The sequence below is a fragment of the Tenrec ecaudatus genome, chromosome 11 (genome assembly GCF_050624435.1).
Source record: "Tenrec ecaudatus isolate mTenEca1 chromosome 11, mTenEca1.hap1, whole genome shotgun sequence".
NCBI lineage: Eukaryota > Metazoa > Chordata > Mammalia > Afrosoricida > Tenrecidae > Tenrec > Tenrec ecaudatus.
Genome location: NC_134540.1, coordinates 57,807,501 through 57,831,200, shown reverse-complemented (window position 1 = coordinate 57,831,200; position 23,700 = coordinate 57,807,501). Strand labels below are relative to the sequence as shown.

Genomic DNA, 23,700 nt, shown 5'->3' with positions numbered 1-23,700 from the left:
GAGAGGAAACAGCTACAGACATCAATGAAGAACTGGAACTTGGAATGTACGAAATATGAATCTATGCAAATTGGAAGTCATTAAAAATGAAATGGAACATATAAAGATCAATAATATAGGTGTTGTTAGGTGCCATGAAGTAAGTTCCTATACGTAGGAACCAATTCCTATTCCTATCCTTGCGTCTAAGAAGTATACTGGCTGTACTTCTTCCAAGACAGACCATTTGTTCTTTGACAGTCTATGGTATTCTCCATCAATATTCAACATTGGTGTAAATATTCTCCACTAACATAGTCCAAACAAATAATTTTTTCATCAATATTCCTTATTCAGTGTCCTACTTTAACATAGTAAGAGGCAACTGAAAATCCCATGAGTTGGGTCAATCACACATCAGTCCTCAAAGTACTATGCTGGCTTTTAAACCCTTTAAAGAGGTCTTGAGCAACAGATTCATCTAATAGAGTGTGGCCTTTGATCGCTCCATTATCTGCTTCCATTCACATTGATTGTGGATCCAAGCAAGAAGAAATCCTTGACAATTTCAATCTTTTCTCTGGTTATCATGATGTATCCTACTGGTCCAGAAATGAGGATTTTTGTTTTCTTTACTTTGAGCTATAATTCTTATGATGGCTGAAATCCTGAGCTTCATCAACAAGTGTTCCAAGACCTTCTCAATTTCAGAAAGCAAGGTTGTGTCATCTACATATCACAGATTGTTAATAAGCTTCCCTCTATTCCTGATACCTCCAATCTTCTTCACATAATCGAGTGTCTCTTATTATTTGCTCAGTGTACATATTTATTGAGTATGGTGGGAGGATACAACTCTGATACACACCTTTCCTGATATTCCGTTGTTCTAATCAAACAACTTCTTCTTGATCCAAGCACAGATTCTCCATGGGCACAATGAAGTTTACTAGAATTTGTACTCTTCTTAAGAATTACCATACTTTAAGATCCACACAATTGAATGTCTTTTCATTGTCAATGAAACACAAGTGAATGTCTTTCTGTTATTCTCTGCTCTCAGCAAAGGTCCATCTTATCTTATTAGGTGTTTGTATGCTGAAATGTATTGGTCATTTTGAATTTTAAAAATCCTATGGTTTATCCTCCAAAGAATGACCAATCAAGAAAAATGGGATTGTATTCATTGTCAAAAATGATATTTAAATATCTATCCGTGTTCCGGCAAGACGGTGACCGAGTAACACACACCAGAGAGACTCCACAGAAATCAGCACAGGAGAGCTGCTGAGAGGGAAACTCTACTCTTCCAGTTCAGAGGAGTAGCATCATAAAGATAGTAGACCCAGATTCACTAAGTTTGAAAAAGCTGTGGGCTTTGGGCTTACCACTGAGGAGGCCAGCTGGGTCTTAGCTTTAGTCCCTGTGCAGTGCAGACTGGCATGGGGCTAGTTTGGCCAGCACCAGGCTACTTTGGGGGGGGGCACAAGGACTTTACTTCAACATAGCCATAACTGCTACCACCTATGGGTAGGCTTTAAACCAGCCCCATGGTCAGGCAGTTAGGGCTCATCAATTTCTTTACTGTTTTCTCTCTCTTCTCTTTTTCCTGCTATAGTCATGGCTGGCTCAGTTTTTTTTTCTATTTTGTTTATTCCCCCTCTTTCCTTTCACACACCACTTCTGGGCTCCAGGACACTTCCCTCTGACTATGGCAACTCCGCCTGTCCTCACCAAGCTTGGGAAGCTCCAACCCATATACTGTGGCCTTACATGTGACTAAGGCAACTCCGGTCCGCCTCCCCCACCACCTTCCAAGTGGCTGGGGAACATCCATCATCCCCTAAATGGCTGGAGGAACTCCTGTCAGACTTCCACAGCCCTCCAAGCTGCTGGAGAAATACCACTCACTTTCTGCTGCCCCCCAAATGATGGGGGAACTTCTGTGAGATTTCATCACCCTGAAAGCAGCTGGGGGAACTCCTGCCTGTCCTCCACTGCCCTCTAAGCAGGTTGAAGAACACCTGCCTGCCTTTGTGTTGCTCCATTCTGCTAAAGGAACTAATGTTTGCCTTCCATGGTGCTCTATATGGCTAGGGGATTCCTGCCCACCATTCATGGCCCAACATATGGCTGAGGGAACATCCTCCCACTTTCCACAATGCTTCACAAGTCCCTCCCCATCACTCCACGCTGTTGTAGGAAACTCCATCCAACCTTCAAAGTGATTTGCCAACTAGGAAAATTCCACCTGGCATCTGTGGTGTTCTACGCCAAAGTGGGCACACCCACCTTTATTTTGCAGTACTCCCAGTGCACGAGGCACCCCTGCATGCCCTAAGAGGCACTACAAGCCACCCTGGGCCACACCACCATGGCTTCCTGTGAAATTACTCAATGCAGCCTCATACTCATGGGCCTACAACTGCCTGGTCAGTGTCCCCTGAGAGGGCCATCCAACTTTCCTTCCAAACTGCAGGATACTGGTTGGGTAGTGAAAGAGTAAAACCACAAGAGGATAAAGTGGTAACCCAACCCTCAGTGCAGTTAGATGCAGGGAGTTTGAAGAAGCATTCCCACAAGTCAGCCAAAAAGAGAGCCAAGTGTTCTTCATCTCTCTGGGAAATGCTGCTGGACTTCTCTAAAAGGGAACACAGACAGCAACCAGCCACAGAAACCTCAACAACAACAAAACAAACAGGAAAAAACAAAAGGAAATGTTGGAAGAAGTCTCAAACCTAATGACGTGCATAGAAGAAACAGACATTGATCTATCACAGAAAGAAGTCTTCAGAATTCTTCTTGGAGTCATACAAGCTATGAGAGAAGCATTACAGAAAAAGACTGAATCAATAAAGGAGATAAAGATCAGGCACCAAAGGGAAATATGAGAGTTAAGGGATGAGGTGAAAAAAGCAAATAGCAAGTTAACAGACATCATTAACAGACTGGAAGAAGCAGAGAACCATATCAGTGACCTTCAGCACAACAAGGCAGACGTCAACAAATGGGGGAGACAGTCAAACAAGCTAATCAAAGAAGCTGAAGAAAACCTAAAACAATGTCTGATGCTAAGAAGAGGAACAAGATTTGAATAATTAGGTTACCAGAACAAGACACAATGAAGAATTCAGTTGCAAAAATAGAGATGGATTTCTTGGAAGAAAACGTACACAGCTTAACAAATGAGAATCATGAAATCATTCAGGATGCTGAAAGGACACCAGCTAGACTGCATCCCAGGAAGAAGTTGCCAAGGCACATAGTAGGTAAACTACCCAACTTTGAGGAAAAGGAGAAAATCATGAGGCGCTAGGGAAGAAAAAGAAAGTCACTTATATAAAAGTACTCAGATAAGAATGTGCTCAGATCGATGGAGAAGAGGAGAGAGTGGAGTAACATCTTCAAAACTCTGTATTTCGGCAGCTTGACCTAATAGCCATTTTTAAAGCTGTTCATGCAAATTCAAAAAATTCAAATTATTTTCAATTGTGCATGGCACATACTCAAAAATGAGACCACATCCTGGGGCACAAGTTGAGCCTGAGTAAATTCAAGCACATAAAAATCACTAAAACTTCTCTCTTGGACTACTGTGCAATAAGCCTGGAAATCAACAAAAGGATGGTTATGAAAACACGGTCAAATAATTAAAGGAGGGTTAACTCCCTACTGTAATATGAGGGGGCACTGTACCAGAGCAGAGATGAAATTAGGAATCTTTTGGAAACCAATGAGAAGAGAATACACCCTACAAAACCTTTGAGACACAACAAAAGCAGTTATCAGAAGAAACTTGATAGTGATACATGTACACATGAAAAAGAAAAAGAGACTTATGATTGGCACTTTGTCACAAAGTCTCCAGCAAATAGCAGAGTCAACAGAATAATCCTACCAATAGCAAGAGAAAAGAAATAATATAAACCAAGGAAGAGATAAATGAGTGGGAAAACAATAAAATAATGTGAAAAAAAACACAATTCAGTAAAAAAAAACTGGTTCTTTGAAAGGATTAACAGAATCGATAGACTGTTAGCACATCTAATCAAAGAAAGGTAGGAATAAACATCAACAGCCAGGAGGAGGAATGAAATGGGGAACATTAAAACAAACCCTGTAGTATTATGAATATACTATGGAAACAAATTCATAGACACTCATATGCATAAGAAAAAGCTTTATATATAAGAGCAATTGAATATTGAGAAAATATACCAGTCCGGTTCATATCAAGTCCATTAGACTGCTATTAACCCATATGTCCAATACCAATCTATAAATCCCTCTTCAGACTCACACAACACATGCAATGAGTCCAAATGCAGGAATATCCCAGGCCAGTGAGTGGAAAGTCTTGTGGATCTGGTGGTAGTGGAAACATCTCAGCGCTGGTAATAATCTGCATGTGGCTCCTTCAGCTCCATGGGTCTAGCATAGCTCCATGTGTCTTCTCAACAGGAATATCTTACATGGAATGTTTGTGTGTCCTGCCTACAATGAGTTATCTCCTTACTCCTTCAAATGAGGTCATCAAGCTGCAACCTGATTGACAGGCTAAACCACACCCCTTCACTCTTAAGTCTCAAATTGAAAACAGATTATGTAACTACTGCATACCCTAATGAAATTAAGAGATTAATTTCACAGTGCTATAAAGGCCTGTACTCCAATAAATTTAACAACTTGGAAGACACAAAAACCCTTAACAAAATATTGGCCAATAGAATACAAAATCTATAAAATGGATAATTCATTGTGATGAAGTGGGATTCATTGCAGGATACAGGGATTGTTCAATATCCGAAAGTCCATCAACATTATTAACCACATTAACAAGAAAAATGATAAGAACCACAAGATAATAGTGATAGACACAGAAAAAGCATCTGACAACATCCAACATCCATTCCTTTTGAAGATACTCAGGAAGATCGGAATGGAAGGAAAATTCCTCTATATAATACAAACCTTATGGGAAAAACCAATAACTAATGCAGTAGTAAATGGAGAAAAGACTAAAACACTCCCACTGAAAAAGGGAACCAGACAAGAATGATCCTTGTCCCCTCTTTTATTCCACATCATCCTTGAAGGCCTAGCTCACAGCATAGGGCAAAGGAAAGGCATTAAAGAATTCAACAGGGGACAAAGAGTTGATACTATCATTATCCACAGATGATATGATTTTATATATTCAAAAGTTCCACATGAAAGGTGCTGGAAATAATAGAGGAATATGGCAGAGTAGCAGGATACAAATCAACAAACAGAAGAAGGATTCTACAGGCAAAATATTGAATGATACAGGGAACATAAAAAAAGATGGAAAGAATACACAAAGTCACTGTACCTAAAAGAACTAGTCCACATTCAGCCATTTCAAGAGGTAGAATATGAACAAGAAGTAATAATACTGAAGAAAAAATCCAAGCTGAATTAAAAGCATTAGCCAAAAATAAGCCTCCAGGAATTGATGGAATACCAATTGATATGTTTCAACAAGTCTATGAAGAACTGGAAGCACTCACTAGTTTAGGTGAGAAATTTGGAAGACAGCTACTTGATCAACCAACTGGAGGTGATCCATATTTGTATCCACACATTCCAAAGGAAGGTGAGCTAATGGGATATGCAAATTATAGAACAATATCACTGATATCGCCCTCAAGAAGAATATTGAAATTATCACAGATTGCCAAAAGAACAAACATATCTGTTTTGGAAGAAGTACAGCCAGTGTGCTTCTATATGCAAGAATAGAGAGACTTCTTCCACATACTTTGGTTATGTTATCAGAGAAACCAGTCCCTGGAGAAGGATATCTTGCTTGGTCAAATGGAGGGGGAGGAAAAAAGAGAAGGAATCTGGAAAAGATGAATTGACATAGTGGACTCAAACATAAGAATAATTTTGAGGATGGTGTAAGATCAATACTTTCTTTTATACTTAGGGTCACTGAGATTTTGGAATTGAATTGAGAACACCCAAGAACAATCACCTAAGTGGGGAAGATCACTCCCTGGGTGGAGGAGGGGGCGGGGAATCATGGATGGTAATGTAGTGGGTCTCTATGAGATAATTAACACAGTGGGTGAATCATTAGGCTCAACTTAACAATTATAAGGATAAAGCAGGACTGGGCAGTGCTTGTGCCATGCATTAGATCACTACGAGTCAGTGTAGATTTGACCTAACAAGAACAAAACCAGAGTCATAATCTACCGAAAGGCAGTGCGTTTGGCTTGGGTTTAGGAGCAAGTCCTAGTGGTGAATCAAGTAAACATTGTTCTGTTCACCACAAGTGGTTTAGGGCCCCTGCTACTCCTCGGCAGAACACTTAGATTATTCGTTTTATGAAGTTACAGCCTCAGAAACACTATACAGTCTCTCTGTAAGTCAGACTCAACTCAATGGCAATCGGTTCTGATTTGGGGGGTATGAGCAAGACAGGCACCATGAGGATGAAGATCGTGTGGACTAAGAACACTGATCCCTTCTCTCCTGGAGGGTGGGGCTGGTCCCTCTATCAGCATCTTTACTCATAGCTGCTGCTGTATATTATTGTAAGGATCATCATTTTGTTGTGAACCGACTGACCACATTCCATGATCACTTTCATGATCTTGCTCATGGAATTTTACAGTTTTAGAATCTGGTTTCACAGCTAAATTAAGGAGACTGTATCAGAAATGGGGGCTTTAACAAGTGAACAAATGAGTACAGGGTTCTATAACAATCGGACTGATTTAGCTGTATAGTGTGGCTTCAGGATAGCACTGGAAATTAGCATACATATTTCACCTTCCTGTCTCCCGAAGATAAGGTGACCTTCTGGATTAAATGTTCTCTTTCCATGATAAACTGGCTGTTTTGACTAAATGTTCTCTCCCCTCAATAAACTGGCCTTCTTGATTAAATGTACTCTCTCATTTTTAAGAAATGAAGAAAATTATCTCATCGGAAAGCTACAATGACTAAATGCGAGAGTGTTTAATTTGTAAAATCCCATGTTTTACCAAGTACAATGATAAGGTAGTTTATGGTATATTTCCATCGTTATTTTCAGTCTGTTCAAGAATAGTGAAAGTAGCCAGTGTTATTGATGACTTACTATGTACTAGAAATTATTCTAGATGGTCCATAGATATCTAATTAATTCTGAAAAAGCAACTCGGCATGAGTCATCTTCATAGCTCCACTCTACAGATGTGAAGACTGAATCAGAGAAGCTATATAGCCTGCCTGAACTCAAACATGCAGACGATGTGAGGATGAAGCAAGACTGGGCAATGCTACTTCTGTTATGCAACGGGAGACTGAGTCAGAACCAAATGGATGACACAGAACCCTGGTGGGATACTGGTTACAAGTTGGGCTGCTAACCACAAGGTTAGTAATTGAAAACCACCAGCCCCCCATGGGGGAGAGATGTGGTGTTCTACTTCCATAAAAAGTTACAGCCAAAGAAATCCACAGGGGCATTTCTGCTTGGTCCTACAGTCGGAATAGACAAGATGGCAAGGAATTAGCTTTGGGTTCAGACCTTTTCTAATTCCAACATATTCTTACCAAAATGACTGATCTGAGTAATGCATCTAAGGCTTAGAGCTAAGCAGCGCCCCCCATGATCTACATGGTAATATCCAGGCTAACTATCATATTTACCCAGCTTCTCCATAATTAACTCTTGATACCCACTCTACCCTCTATGTTCCAATGACACGAACACTTGTACATTCTAGGAAACATGCATGGCCCTGTTCTGGATCTCGTGCACTTGCTCTCTCTTTGGACAATGGAACCAACCCTCTGTAATTGAGGCTGCTGCCTAATCTGAATCCATCTCCTTCTTCTGGCAATAGCAATCGTGATGGCCCTTTGTTAATGTACTGCTTTTCATTTCTAAATTCCAATACCTTTAGTCTCCTTTCCAAACATAGGTTTATTATCTCAGCTGGCATGATGAATTGTCTTTTCAGTAGAGGATTTCACGAGGAAATGGGCCGTTTTCCTTGTTCTGGTGTGTTACATCTACCTGCACCACTGCCTCGAGTTTTGTAACACAATGCTTCCAATGAAACACCTCCCCAGAAGTGGTCTTCTTCAACACACTAAAGCATGGAGTTCCAGCTAGTTCTGCTCATGTAACACCCCTGAAAGACATCTGCAGTCCAGTGATTCATGGTCATATCCTCCAAAAATATTTGACTCTCAGTGTTGGGGATGGTGGTGGACACGGTACTCTCACGAGCACTCTACCTTAGATGTAGGAGTAGCGGCTTATTGATAATACCTGCTATCAGATGCTCTTACCATGGTCTTGACTTCTTATTATCCAATCCCTTGCTATTTTAATCTGCTTCATAAAGTCAACAATATTCATTTCTTACATTTTCCTTGCTCAAAATACGATGTGGCTTCTCTCTTTACTGAAACCAAATTGATACACCCCTCAAATTTTTTGATGAGGCCAGCCGCTCTTCAATAACCCCAGCTCCCACCCAGTATCCCAGACTCCAGCTGCAGTTACCTGGGCTTTTAACTTCGGTGTGATCAACTGGGCCCAGCAAACAGTTCAGGGAAAAGCAACTCGCATTCAACTTACCAGGCCTCAGTCCTGAGACCTCACCTGCCAGCCCTTTTGTCCTCCCTCACCTGATTCTTAGTTAAACAGCAATGTTATTTTTGTTTAATTTGTCCCAACTCGCAACAGGATAGCAGAGTGGAAAATCAGGAATGCCAATTTAAAAAACCATCACAGCTCATTTCTTCCTCTGAAAACTGAGATAGGAACATGAACATAATTGACAAGTCAACCAAGGCCAATAAAATGTTGTGACTTTCCTCTGAACTATTTTGGAAAAAGACTTCCTCTATCTTGCTGTCACTTGTCTAGGAACAGAGAATCATCAGAGCGGTTGGCAGCTGTTTTGAGAACATCAGAGATGGACCTAAACAGAATAGAGACCTCAGCGAAGAAAAGACGATCGGAACCTGGTCCTGGTCCAATTGTTTGAGTTTTGAGCTCGTCTTGCCTGAGTTTTAAACCTTTAGAACTTAATTCAGTGAGGCAGTATATTCTTGTTCTTATTTTTTTAAAGGAACTTTGGGTAGATTTTCAACAACTCATGACAAAAATATTATTATATTTTCCTTTTAGTTAAGCACCTAGCAGTGTGAAAACTTTCTCAATAAGTATTACACCTTCCAAAACTAAGCCCACTGTGTCAAGCTGCTTGTGTCCCGTAGCAGCCCTGCAGGGCCGAGGAGAACTGCTGTACCGGGCTGCCGAGGGCACAACTCTGCATACAGGAGACCCTGTCTTTCTCCTGTAGAGGAAGTGGTGATTTCAACCTTTTGTTATCAGACCAACCCTTAACTACCGTGAGGGTAAGTCTCTTTAATATCTTTCCCCACTAGACTGTAATGTTTAGAAGGCTGGAAGCACCTCCTGGTCATCTTCACATGTGCACGTGAGGTTAGCATAGGGTCTTGCATGTTGTTGTTAGGTGCCTCTGAGTGGGTTCTGACACATGCTGATCCCATGTACAGTGGAACAAACGCTGCTCGGTCCTGTGCCATCCTCACAAATATTCCTATATTTGAGCCCATGGTCGCAATCACTGTGTCCATCCATCTCGCCGGGCGCCTTCCTCCTTTTCCCTGCCCCTCTATTTTACTAAGCATCTTGTCTTTCTCTAGGGACTCATGTCTTTGCACTTCTTCCAAGACAGACATGTCTGTTCTTTTGGTAGTCCACGGTATTTTCAGTATTCTTCACCAGCACCATAACTTACATGCTTCGAGTTTTGTTTAGTCTTCCTTATTCAATGTTCAAATTTCACAAGCATATGAAATGATTGGGAAAAAAAAACGTGGCTTGAATCAGAAGCACCTCAGTCCACAAAGTAACATCCTTATTTTTCAACACTTCGGGGTGTGACTGTCAACTTGCGAAGGGTGGAGTCTAGCCTGTCAATCAGGTGGCAGCTTGATGACCTCATTTGGAGGCACAAAGGAGATAAAGAGCTTACTGGAGGCCAGATACACTCTCTGCTCGTCTCTCTGTGAGACATTCCTGTTGACAAGCCAAATGGCGCTGTGCTGATAGAGACAGAGCCCTGGAGCTTAAGGAGCCACGTGGGGACCAACACTAAGATGCTTCCACCACCACTGGATCCACACCACTTTCCACCCACTGACCTGGGATCTTCCTGCACTTGGCTTCGATGCATGTACTGCATGAGTCTGAAGAGGAAATTATAGACTGGGATTGAACGTATGGGCTACTATCAGATTTACAGACTTGATCTGGATTCAGTTGGGATGTTTTCTCAATATCCAATTGCTCTTGTATATAAAGCTCTTTCTTATACACATATGAGTGCCTCTGAATTTGTTTCTCTAGTCTACCTGGACAGACACAGGAGACCTTGTGTAGCAGATGTAACCAATGCAACGAGCCACTCGCTTTCTTGACTGCTGCATTGGTTGTAGATCCGGGCAAGATACAGTCCTTGACAACTTCAATCTTTTCTCTGATTATCATGAGGTTACTTATAAGGAATAATCTATGACACGTGCTCCTAATCAGGGTGGAGAATATATATGAAGGAGTCATATTTGAGGATTTGAGGGGTAAGGAGTGAGGATGCTGTACAGGGAGTTTTCAAGGCTTGGACAGAGCCCTAAAGGCAGCTCAGGAGTTCACCACTGCACTAAGGCATGTGTGGAAAGAAAGCCAGTCAACAGATTGTCTATGAATGTAAAACCTAAGAACAGCATTCCACTGGGAGCTGGAGTGTGGAATGTACACTATGCTGTGGTTGATAGGTACTTTCAGGTTAGTCCAACTCATTGCCACCCTGTGGGCAACAGAGACAGACATTGGTTGGGCCTGCGCCATCCTAAAATTATGTTTGAGCCCATTGTTATAGCCACTGTGTTAATCCACTTTGTTGAGGGCCTTCTTCTACTTTACCCTATATAGTAGATACCCAAAAAGTTTATTGAAAAGATGCATAGCAAACAGTTTAGCCTCATGAAGTTAGTGCTTGAATAGCGAACAGGGAAGATATTCTCAGAATCGACTTTCATCATCAGAGAATAAACCATCTTAGGCTAAAAGGGTGCTATTATTCCACTCCAAGGGATACAGTATAGCTGTAATTTTAAACAGCTGACTAGTATTATAACAAGTTAACGAGGACGATCGCAGCCTAGTTGGTACAAACATTACAAAAGACACTATTCAGATGACTCTGTCTCATCCATGCTCTCTGACGTCCCTGGAAAGTTGGTTAAGGGGCTGTTAGCTATTTGTTATTCTGCACTTTAGAGAGAAATCCTGAGATAACTGTGAGCAATCATCTTTCTAGGACTTAGCCTAAGGATAAGGCAGGATTGTTTCTCTGACACACACGCCTAGATGAATTTACCTGTAATGTCATCACTCACGCTAAGGATTGACAATATAATCTGATTACATTAATGCAGAATCTTGGGGAAATAAATAGCTCTTTCAAGGATCACTGATTGAAATGCATGATTCCTTTAAAGCACAAAAGTGCCACGAATCAAGCTAACTCACTAACAATGTCAACTGATTGCAGGGTGTACCAGGTGTCTGGCTAGGAGATGACTCACCAGCGAGTTCAACAATAAAAGTGATTATAATTCAGTGGTTTTTAATGATGTCTGATGTGCAAATGATTACTGTAGCTTTTCTCTGGAACATCAAAGGCCCGCTTCAATGTTAGCAGGGCTTTGGAATTACATGTCACTCCTCTGTCTGTCATTACACTCCTGAGTTGGAAACAAGGGAAGTCAAAACTGTTTCTAGTCATGCAAACAGCACCATGATAGACTCAACAAGAGGTTCACTATGAGTGCTCACAAATGCCTGCCCAACAGGACAAGCAGCACAGGCTTAAACTTCAGTTTCCAAATATCATTCTACAGTAGCAGAATGAGAAGACCCGTTCACAGCCACAACACGGATCTCCTGCAGAACGCTCAATTCCTCACTCGATTTCAGAGGCTGGTCATGATTATTCAACTGGCCTATGGTTGGATATGGAGGTGTCGGGCAGAGGAGGAAGGTAGATATTTATAAGAATATCCTTTATTGACTTGATATGGAAATAAAACACGAATACGCATTTCTGATACAAAGGCATTTCTGCTCCCAGTTCCTGTAAGTTACTCAGAGATGAAAACACACTCACATACATACAAAAACAGAAAGAACAACGATGAACCCTTTGACAAGTGGTTGAAAACATCAAAACTAAAACATTCCATGCCAGGCTTAAGGATAAAGTAGCTTCATGATGGTTTCCACAGGAAAAGCTACAGGGCACTGCTTAATCTAAACAATCCGAAAATATTAGGCAGGACTTCATATTAGAAGACAGTGTGAGTCTTTGCCCATACTGCCACATTTTAGAGTCCACGAGAAAAACAAGGAAACTCATTATGTCTTTAGGAAAAGGCCTGAGATGGGTAAATAATTTCTAACCCATTGTGTTAATCTGCATAGACTAGAGAAATAAATTCATTGAGAGACTCATATGTGTATAAGATATTTATACACAAAGGCAATTGCACATTGAGAAAACATCTCAGCTCAGTCCAGATCAAGTCCATAAATCCAATATTAGCTCATATGTCCAATATCAATCTATAAAGTCCTCTTCAGACGCATGAAACACATGCAGTGATGCAGAATGCAGGAGGGTCACAGGCCAGTGGGTTAGAAGTCTTCCAGATCTAGTGGCGTTGTAAGCATCTCAGTGGTGGCTGGATTCTCTCAATGGCTTCTCTGGCTCCAGAGGTCTGGCTGCATCAGGGTAAGTCCATGTGCTTTCTCCATCTCCCAGGCATAGCGCCATGTGTCTTGTAAGTAGAGTGTCTCTCGGGAGTGAGCCAAAGGAAGTTTCCCCCCACCTCCACCTCCAAGGAGGAAACCAGGATTTCCCAGAATTACTCAGGAGAAGGCCTTGCCCACACAGAGGTCTTATTGGCTGTGACCCGATTGACAGGTTAGACTCCACTCCTTCACTATTAATCCTCTAAGTCCCAAATTGACCAGATTATGTAACTACCACACCCACTCAATAAACTCCAGTGAAAATACCGTCTTCAACCTAAATTACAAATAAATCAATGATTTGGGGTAGGATTTCATTGTTCCTGAGAATGTGCTTCTGTGGAAAGCAACACTTTTGCTACAAAACAGAATTCTGTCGCCTAAGCAGTTCTGATGACAGAGCTGTGAAGTGCTTGCTTGAAAAGCTAGAGTGGGCAGGAAGCACATAAGCTGTCCCACAGGAGAAAGAGGTGGGATTCCCTGCCCTTACACTGGACAGCCTGGACCACCAGGGAGCTAGTTCAACTCTATCCTATAGTCTCCGTGAGTCAGACTGGGCTGCAACAGGCTGCACGTTTCCTTTTCCCTTCAAACGAATTTTCCACAAATTGTCGTTATTTGGTGAGGGTTAGTGGTAGCTTGCGACAGGACCCCTGACTAACACCAATCCATGGCATTGCACTGTTCCCAACCTGAGTAATTTTGAGACTGCACTAGGACACTGCAGTTCCAGGCGTCATCCACAAGAGAGCAGCATTCTACCACTGCTGTGTGCTACAAAGGAGACGCTCTGGGTTGAACAAATGTGTTATTTAGTGCATAATCATTTTTAATATTACTACTGGCAGTCTGACAGGACTACTTAATATTGCTGGGTTGACCTTTCCATGGTTTTTTGCTAAAGCCTTTTTTCTTTTATACTTTTTAAAAACTCCCCTAAAGTCCCTATGTCAGACAGAATACAATGGACTTCACATGACAACACGCTACCGTGGTGACTATCAGCCAACAGCTTTGGTGAAAGCAGGTGGGTAAAGAGGCAGAATTAGAGGCAGCAGCTGGTGTCGTGCCCCACAGGACGGATGGACCCCAATATAAACAGTGCTCTCAGCATGTGTTCAAGGGGACGACTTAGACCACCAGTTTTCAGACTTCCCTAGCTTACTGCGCTCTTTTCAAAAAAGAAAATAAAATGTTCAGGCTCCTTGGAAATTACAAACGTTTGCAGTGTACGTCATAATCCAGGATAAAGCATAAGTATCTACATTTGCAGCACCCCCATAGGTTGTTCCAGAACCCCTGCCCCCTTGTTCCCCAGGAGGCAGTATCATCCATTTTGGGCAACACTGATTTAGATGTTTCTCCATTTGATTTTCTCTAAACAAAGCCTTACATCCACAGGGTACAGGGCAATGATGTATAGGATGGAAAGTTAATGTCTTGGGAATGACCTTTCTTAAAATGTTTCTTAAAAGTACTGTTACTTTCCTAAGATGGAGTGCTAATGGCAAAGCTGGCCAGTCAAGCCCACCCCCTGTGAGGAGGGGGAGAGAGGAAAGCTCTGGTAAAGAGACAGAGTACAGGGATCCCACTTGAGCAGTTTTACTCTCTCCACTCGTGTTGGGATGAGTCAGAATCGTCTTGACAGCAGTGAGGTTGGATGTTGGTTTTCTCCAATACATTTAAGACAATTCGCACCGTAGAGATGAATAAAGCATGAGTGGAGTTGTGGGGAAAATGAACAGCAAAGCTACATGAAAGTGGTGCAATGTCCTTACCATTGTCATAAAGCTGTGACTTAGAGTGCACTCACGTTACTCCAACCTGCCATTTAAACCCTCCCACAACTATAAGAGATGCACTGTCATTATGCCAAACCGGCTGCCATGAAGTTGAAGCCGGACCGTGGGAACCAGATGTGTGTCAGAGAAGAATGGTGCTCTGCAGGACTGACTCTTGAAGACCTCCAGGCCTTCCCTCTTAGACAGCTGAGTAGACTCAGCCATCAGCCCGCCCCAGGGACTCCTGTTCTTTCCGTTCCCCGCGATAACCAATGAGATGGGACACTAAAGTGGCTACTGGGTCACTGGCAAGTAGACATGAAATCATGATTAAAGCCAAGCAATCTTACTTCAGTGTGACAAAATCATTAATCACAAAATTATATAACCCCAGGATAGCTCAGTTTAGGATGTGAGCATACGAGGCCTTTGATGAGCTAGATGGTGGGTTTAGAGACAACGTAGCAAAACTTCAGCCCCTGGTATCAGTGTGGCTAAGAGTTGGGCTGTTAATTTTAAAGCCTTCCATTCAAAACCACCTGCCACTCCATGGGAGAAAGATGAGGCTTTCTACTCCCATAACCAGTGACAGTCTTGGAAACTCAAAAGAGCAGTTCTCCCCTGTCCTATAGGGTCGCGATGAGTCAACACTGACTGATAGTGAGAGTGATTGGGACTATATCAACAGATCTGCAGCAAAGGGAAATACATGGATATACATATACTCTGTCAAACCTATGCACACATACAGTCACAGGTATATTCCAACCGGCCCTTTCACATCTGTCCAGCCTGTGTGTTTTTCCAAGTATAACTTGTGTGATTTGGACAAGGCTCCGCTTCCATAAGGAATCAAAAGAGTTCTAATGAATTGACAAACATGGCATATATTGTAGACTTGCTAGAAGTGCATGCATATGGACTAGACCCATTGCAGATATGCTGATGCCCAGTTTTGTGCAGCGTGATTGAGTCTGGCCATGGGTCATGGGGCGGATAGGGCTCTTCCTTATTGTCAGACTAAGAGGGCTCTAATTTCCAGTATCTGCAGAGAACAAACCTGGAGCAGGTGACAACATAAGTCAAGCCCTTATCCATATGAAGACAGTCATGGCAGTCATTCAGGCTTACCACCCAGAAGATGACAGGGCTTATCACATGAGTCAGGATTGCTCTAAATCCAGAGACAGGACATCAGTGCACCCTGCTCAGCTTCTCAGGCAAATAGAGCACATTTTTTTCCATACTCAGGAAACGAGAGCCATCCCACAATCTGTGATTTGAGGGATAAAACAAAAACTTTTAACTGCTCTGTATAACTTTAAAACTATGTAAAATGTTGTTTCAGTATTTAAAAGTTTGAGTTGTATTATGTGCATGAGTAACCAAGTGCTCTACGTGACAACCCACAGTAAATGGAATTTTGAAAAGCTCTGTATACGTACAATTTTCAGATGAGATAAAAGTCTCATCACATCTGCCATGTCTGCCAGGATGAGAAGCCGTGTGACCGCGGAGAGCAAAGCCCTGGCTGCCCGCACCATGGTGCCACGCTTCACGGAGGAGCAGGGATCGTCGGCAAACTCTGAAGAGGCGATCCTCATCGTCTCGCCTGGAAGATAAATTTGGAGAGACTGTCATTAGCCTGGAATACACAAAGATCCGTGAGCAGACGATAGCTGTTTTTAGTGCAAATCCCTACTTCCCAGGGAGCACCATTGCCACCTCCGGCCTAGAAGTACACTGGGCAGACAACACAAGGTGCTTTGAAAATCAAAAAGGATATATTTAATTCTATTGTTTTACTAGCAGTGTAAATAAATTTTCCCTGAACTTACTTATTTTCACACTAGTTTCCTTGGGACCAATGATACTTGTCAAGAAGCTAGCTGAGGTAGAGGTCCCAGAGTGGAACATACAGTTTGTATTCAACTACTAACAACAAACTGGGGGTTTGAAATCATCCCGAGGTACTGTGGAAGAAAGGCCTGGCTATCTACCTCCATTAAGAGCCCAGTCATTGAAAATCGTATTGATTGCTGCCTTCCTCTGAAACATGTGTGGTCACCATGAGTCAGTATCAAATGCAAAACAATGGGATTCTGCTCACGTACAAAGTTAACCGCCTAAAACTGCTGCGAAACTTAGCACCTTAGCCTCATTAACGCCATACTCCTGATTGAGCTAGCCAGAGAAAAATAGACTACAGAGCTCTTCCACATTTGTTTGTCTAATTCTTAAAAGAGCCCACGTCTAATACAGAGAACATTTAGAAGAGAACTGAGTCAATTCAGCAAACATCAGTAAAGCACACGCTTGTATCCGATCTGTGCTAAGTTCTGGGATCACAAAGGTGACTAAAAGGTTCTGGCCTCCAGAGTCCTCAGTCTAACGAGGAAACAGGCATATAAACCCAAATATAATACATCACATTCCAAGACATGTATGTGCTTAAGAGTAGAGACAATTGAGCTAAGGGGGTACTTGCTCACTTAGGGTGGGGCAGAGAGAAGCTGTCAACTTTGATGACCAAGACGGCAAGGTGGTAAGGGCAGCCCCGGGCAGCAGACAAACTGTACCAGGCTGCAAAGCAGGAGCAGGACACGAGCACAGGGCAAGGCCCAGCAGAAAATGGAAGGGAGAGAGTGGTGCTTGAAGCACTTAGCAAATGGGTTTTGAACTGTACCATAGCCACCGAGTGACCACTCCACCCAGTTAAGAAAAGGGAAGTGCCATGAACAGAGTCTTAGTCTTGGAATATAATTTGGCCCCCCAGCAAAAATTATAATGACGCCAGGGACAAGAGTAGTGCAGGGAACCCCATTAAAGCGGCAGCAGGCTGTGTAGAGAGTCAGGACCATGAACGGGAGCGCTATGCAGAGAGGAGAGGTGCAGAGGAGACCGCCTGTGTGGCAGAAGTGCAGAATCGGGCGCTGACGTCAGAGAGGGTGGAGCTGAACATGAACATTCTCCCAATGCAATCGTCGGGTACACATTTGCACAAAGGACCCCTCGAGTAGGGAGCAGAAGGGGAGGGAGAATGGACTAGGATGACCCAGCTCCTCCAGCATCTGGGAGCCCCGCGCAGGGCCAGGGAGAATGCCAAAGGAAGGGGCATACTAGAGAGAGGGAGAAGTTTTAAGAAACTGAAGGAGCGCCCAAATGACACATTCTTCCAAAGAGGGTACAGCCTTCACTATGTTGTTATATAAATGATTATTTCTCATCTGCTAAGTGCAACCTAGCTAATTACATGAAGCCAATGAGCGTGTTGGAAGTCTAAGTTATCCTTAGATAAAGAGGCAGGGTGGGGGCTGGGGCGGGATTACAGCACCATTTTATAGACACAGCACAACATAATGTAATTCCCTCCGTGAGTGTTAGAGCTATTTATATCTTCAGCGATACTTTTTATGCTTGAGTATGTAAGAAAATATATTGCATTGTTGAATTTACAAAAGAGGCTACTATCTACTCTCAGTAGATTATATTATCAGCTAGCTCATTCCTTCTGCTTAAGCACAAATAAATAGCTTGATATATAACAACAGCCTGGGAGGAATGCATCACTGCCTTGGCATAATGGTGAGTTTTGAATATGAACAGTCATAGAGAGCGCCATACCAATAAGTCCTACTACGACCATCACTACTCTCCTCCACATACCAACACGCATCATGGGTGAATTACGGTTACAAGTACACTTTCATTTCATTCCATTCTTTATGCTGACAATAAGTTAAAATTAAGCAAATCTCTGCCCAATAAAAACCCTCACTGTTAAGGCAAAACATAATAACAACATTAGATGACTTTCAGTTTATAAACTGGTATTGGTTCTGCTTCTTATGTGCATTAGTCTAGGTACTTTAGAGAAAAAAATCCATAAAAACTGATGTATGAGAGGTTTAAATAAAGGTTACCTGTGCACCAAGAAAACATCCCAACCCAGTGCTGCCCAAGCCAACCCATTAACTCATATGTCCAACACCAGTCCACAAAGTCCTCCTCCATCTCACAAAACTGACACAATGATGCTGACTGCAGGAGGAAAACCGAGTCAGTGAATGTGTAAGCATCTCAGCGCTGGCAGGGGTCTCCACATTGCTGCTCCAGCACCCAGGGCTGCATCGGGGCAAGTCCATGTGGCTTCTCCTTGGTGATGCCTTGCAGGAAGTCAGCCTTGCCAGCTGAAGCAAGGAACTGCTAAGGCAGCTGCACCCTGGTGCGACCATCACAAAGCAAGAGACCCGAGAACTAGAAAGGCGAGGCTCACCAAGCCATTTATCCCTCTGCCCTTCAATTAATCCCACATGTGTTTATAGGCCAGGTTGGCACAAAATAAACTAACTAACTAACTCAATCCACCCCTTGCCAACCTGGCACCAGTATAAAATTATTTAGCTTCACAATTGCAATTAAGTAACACCTACACCTTAATCCTATAATCCTGTGAATATGCTCTCCCACTTATGAATGTTTGTAAGCCAACCACTTCACGCCTTTATTCCCTCAATTTTGAGTATCCAATATACTATGTCACTCTAGAAGAATGGCAATGACTGGGCAATTGTGCAAAAGCTTGCGGTGGGATCAGCTCAAATTTAGAGAAAGACGGCCGTTGGTAAGAAAGGTTGTGGAGGAAGAGCACACAGAGGGTGGAGCCTTGGCTGGAGGTGAGTCCTTTAGGAAGCTGATGACAAATCAGAGCGGCTCCAATGGCATGGCTGCTGTGCAGCTTGTCTTTTGATGGACGGGCCTGGGTGCTGGCGGATACATGAAAAAATGAACTACAGTAAGACTGTAGGAAAAAGTTATGTGAAAACTATGCTTAGAGAGTGAAAGAATGGCAAAATCCAAAATGTCAACGATCCTGGATGAAGAATAGGAATTCACTTGTTTTTTTCTTTGTACTTTCACAGTCCTGGCAAGCCCCGGGCCTGTTTTTTGGAATGAAATAATAGAGGATGAAATAATGAGGTTGAAAATTAAGAAATATGCAAGCCACAGAGCAAATGCAAAGAAAGCAGCAGAGTAAAGCAGGTTTAGGAAGCACACAGACCGGGGAGAATCTCCCAGGTAGCTACCATATTTTAAGCAGTAATTGGCATTTTAGTATAAAATGAAAATGTCCCATTTTGGGAATTGAAAAATGGCAACGATTAAAAAGAACAAGAATATAGCATTCACAATTCCAATATCCAAAGACAATCACCAGGGGACATTTGATTAGCAGTCTTCTAGCTTTATATGCCTACATTTTAATAATCAGTTGTATGCCATTTCTATAATTGTATATTCTTGTTTGTCTAATTATATAATTTTCTTTTGCCTAATTATATAAATTACACGGCATATATGGATGGTTAATGTTCTCGATATTTTCCTACATCTTATCGAGTTCTTGGAGAAAGGAAGTAGAGGGAAATGGCAAAAAGTTCCAATAACCTTAATTTGTTCACTTTTTAAAAATATGTAATTCCTGCCACAGAGCCCTTTTCATATATATTTTCCTTGGGGTCTGAATCTTAAAAGATCCCAAGAATTGGAACTTATAAAGCAATGCAGAAAATGGGAGTGTGTTTTTAGGAAAGAAACCCTAACTGGTGGAGTGTAATACCTGACCCAGGATCCAATGTCTTGGCCATTTCCACTTCTCAGACTGAAACCGCTCTTTGTGCTGCATCCTTGCTGAGCCAGGGCAGGGATACACATAATTAACAGAATTTTATACAGTACTTTTGTATGCAGAACACATGTCCTGACTGCTTTATCATTTAGGTTATTTTGTTGACTTTTTACAACGATGTGATGTTTGAAGGACACTTGCTACTATCCTGAACTACTCTGCATCCTGCCGTCCCACCTCCACCCCCCACCGCCTGCGAGCTAAGACTGGGGAAATGCTTTCACTGATCTTTATTTGAGGAATAAAAACCAAACAACCCAAAACATTAAATGAATAACCACAGTGGTAACTACTCCAAAGAAGCAGAGAACAGACTGATGTTATCAAGGATTTGATCTTGCTTGAATCCACAAGGAAGGCTAAAGAAAGAGCGATCAAGAATCCAGCAATGCATGCCATTGAGTCAATGTGCTGCACACGACCTCTCTACAGGGCTGAAAAGCAAGGATGTTATGTTGAGGAGTTGAGTGTGCTTGACCCAAGCCACAGTATGTTCCATCCCGTCGTCTCCATGGGAATGTTAGACATTAAAGAAGGAGGATGGAGGAGAATCACACTTGGAACGTGGTGCTGGAGAAGCACCCTGAAAGCACCATGACCTGGCAAAGGAACCCCCGAATCTAACGAATCAACGAATCAGAATGCTCCTCCAGGCAAGGATGGCGAGACTTTGTCTCACATATTTTGGACATCTTGTTAGGAGAGACCAGTCCCTGAAGGAGGACAGCATGCTTGGGAAAGTAGCAGGGCAGCTACAAAGAAGACTTGTAACAAGCATGACAGATTGACCACAGTGGCTGCGTCGATCGGCTCAAACACCATAGCAGTCGTGAGCTGGGGCAGGATACGCAGTGCTTCCTATTGCGGATCCTGCTGCTGTCGCTCAGAACTGACTTGAACCTAAGTCAAGGGCGCAATAGTGAATAGCCCGGGCTCTGAGTGCTACCTCTATCACGCGTCTAATGTCTAACCTTGGCACATCATCTTGGCTTCAGATTTTTTCCCCTGTGGTGTAAACAGTGATGAGTGCCATGTTTATTTCTTCAGCAGCAAGTTGATACAGGGAAGCCTCTTTGAACAGAACTTGGCACACAGTGAATACTGATAAAGGAGAAGTTTTCTGTTGCAGACAAGGGAGGCATGTGTTAAAATTTTAAATCTGAACACACAGGCAAATAAAGCCCTGGGACCATTCTGGAAGAGGACTTTCCACTGTGTGTGCTAATGTCATCAATTCAACTATTTTTGCCCAAATTAGTACCTGTTAGGCTCATCTTGGTAGAGTGACTGTTTGTTTTCCCACGTCTTTTGATGCTACCTGCGTCATTCAGTATTTTGCCTGTAGAAATATCCTGTGCACTGTGTTGTGATCAGTGTTTTACATATTTGTCTGGACCTGTATCAAAAGCTGAATAAAAGTGAAATATTTCATTTGACTATCAGCCTTTTCCCTTTCCAGGACTGTAAGCTTAGTCAGAATAGGGGTCATTTGGAAGCAAAAAAAGAAAAGAAAAGACAAGCCCATTTTCATCATGTTGATTGTAACTCACAGAGTAACTAAAGCATAGATCTGCTCCATTGATTTTTCCATGACTCTATTTCTTTATGAGATGATACCATCGAATCATTCTCCTGCAAAATAGCTGGAGGGTATTAGCTGTCAGTCTTTTAGTTAGCAGCTGAATGCTTAACCATTGTGCCATTAGGACTCCTTAGGGACTATTATGACCTAATACAATCATATTGATTATGATTCATAATAATCTCTATATAAAGTTTCTAGGGATGTATATTTTTATGGGAGCAAATAGTCTCAATATTTTTCCTGAAAGGGTAGTTGTCTAATACTTGTGGGACAGTCACCAGGGACCATTATATTAATATGTTAATTTGTTTATTCTTAACATTGAACATAAATTTTAAAGTAGTTGCATTTATTAAATAAACGATATTTGAAGGAAAAAGAGAGATTTGTCTATCTTGCCTGGCACACTGCAAGAGCCCTGGTAGCATAATTGTTATGCATTGGGCCACTATCTGCAAGGTCAGCAGTTCAAACCCACCAGCTGTTCCACAGGAGGAAGATGGAGTTTTCTACTGGTGGAAAGACTTACACTCTCAGAAGCGCATAGGGGCCATTCTACGCTATCCTATAGGGTTGCTCTGTGTTGTCCTCTACTTGATGGGTTCAGTTTTTTCACTATGCCTTGAACCTTGAATTTTGATCAATTGATACTGAAGCTAGGAAAGAGAGATAAGAAATCTGACTACAACAAACTTCTCTATAGATAGCAATTCTGAATACAATGAACTTCACAATACATGTAACATTGATTTTTTTTAAAAAAAAATCTGACTTAAGTAATTGGAATGTACTTGGAAATTATGATGTGTGAGAAAGACAAAGGTTGGTGAGACAGGAAGCTTCCTAACTTCTCACTGATTTGACCCGGAGAAGCATGTGCTCTCAACATCAACTATTCATATATAAATTCAGGTTGAAGAAGAAAATTAGAACATGTCCACAAGACACAAAATGTACCCTTGAGTCTATCCCACCTGAATTTTGAGAACACCTCAAGAACAGATGTGCTGCCTTGAGCACTGATGACGGAAGACTGCATGAGCTTTGGGGTGACATCAAGAATATTATAGAAGAAGAAGGCCAAAAGAACATGAAAAAGACAGGGGAAAAGGAAAGATCAGCTTGGGTTTCAGAAGAGATCATGAGCCTTGCTCTTAGTTGTAGAGCAGCGAAGGCAAATGGAGGAAATGATGAAAGAAAAGAGGTGAACAGAAATTTGCAAAGGACAATTTGAGTAAAACAGTATCAAGTAAGATATTATAATGAAATGTGCAATCACCTGGAGTTTGAAAAACAAAAGGGAAGACCATTCTTAGCATATCATAAATGGAAAGAAATAAAGAAAAATTCAAGGCTCAAATGACAATATTGAAAGATTCCATGGGCAAAATATTGAACAAAGGGGGAAAGTATCAAAAGGAGATGTGAAAAACACAGAGCTACTGTGCCAAAGAGAACTAAGTGACATTCCACCATGTCAAGAGGAAACGTGATCAAAAGCAGCAGTAATGAGGGAACAAGTCCGAGTGGCACTGAACACATTAGCCTACAACAAGGCTCCAGTAATTGAAAGGATACCAAAGAATCCTTTGACAAGCTGATGAATACTGGAAGTAAGTACCCAGTCATCTCTGCCAAGGCCTTCGCGAGGCAGCTACCGAGCCAGCTGACTGGAAAAGATCCATATTTGTATCCATTCCAAAGAAAGGTGACCTATCCGGATGTACAAATTATAAAACAGTACCATTAATGTCACACGCACCTGAAATTCTGTTGAAGATCATCCCCAAAA

The 23,700-nt window shown here is 42.0% G+C and overlaps 1 protein-coding gene across 4 annotated transcripts in view; it reads right to left on the bottom strand.

Moving 5' to 3' along the window:
• Positions 1-23,700, bottom strand: part of CTNNA2 (catenin alpha 2) — a 1,186,106-nt gene that overhangs the window by 902,771 nt on the left and 259,635 nt on the right. For all 4 annotated transcript variants that reach the window (XM_075562525.1, XM_075562526.1, XM_075562527.1 and 1 more), the window contains exon 3: positions 16,080-16,246. In XM_075562525.1, the coding sequence (XP_075418640.1) occupies positions 16,080-16,246 (167 nt within the window). The remainder of the gene's footprint in view (positions 1-16,079; positions 16,247-23,700) is intronic.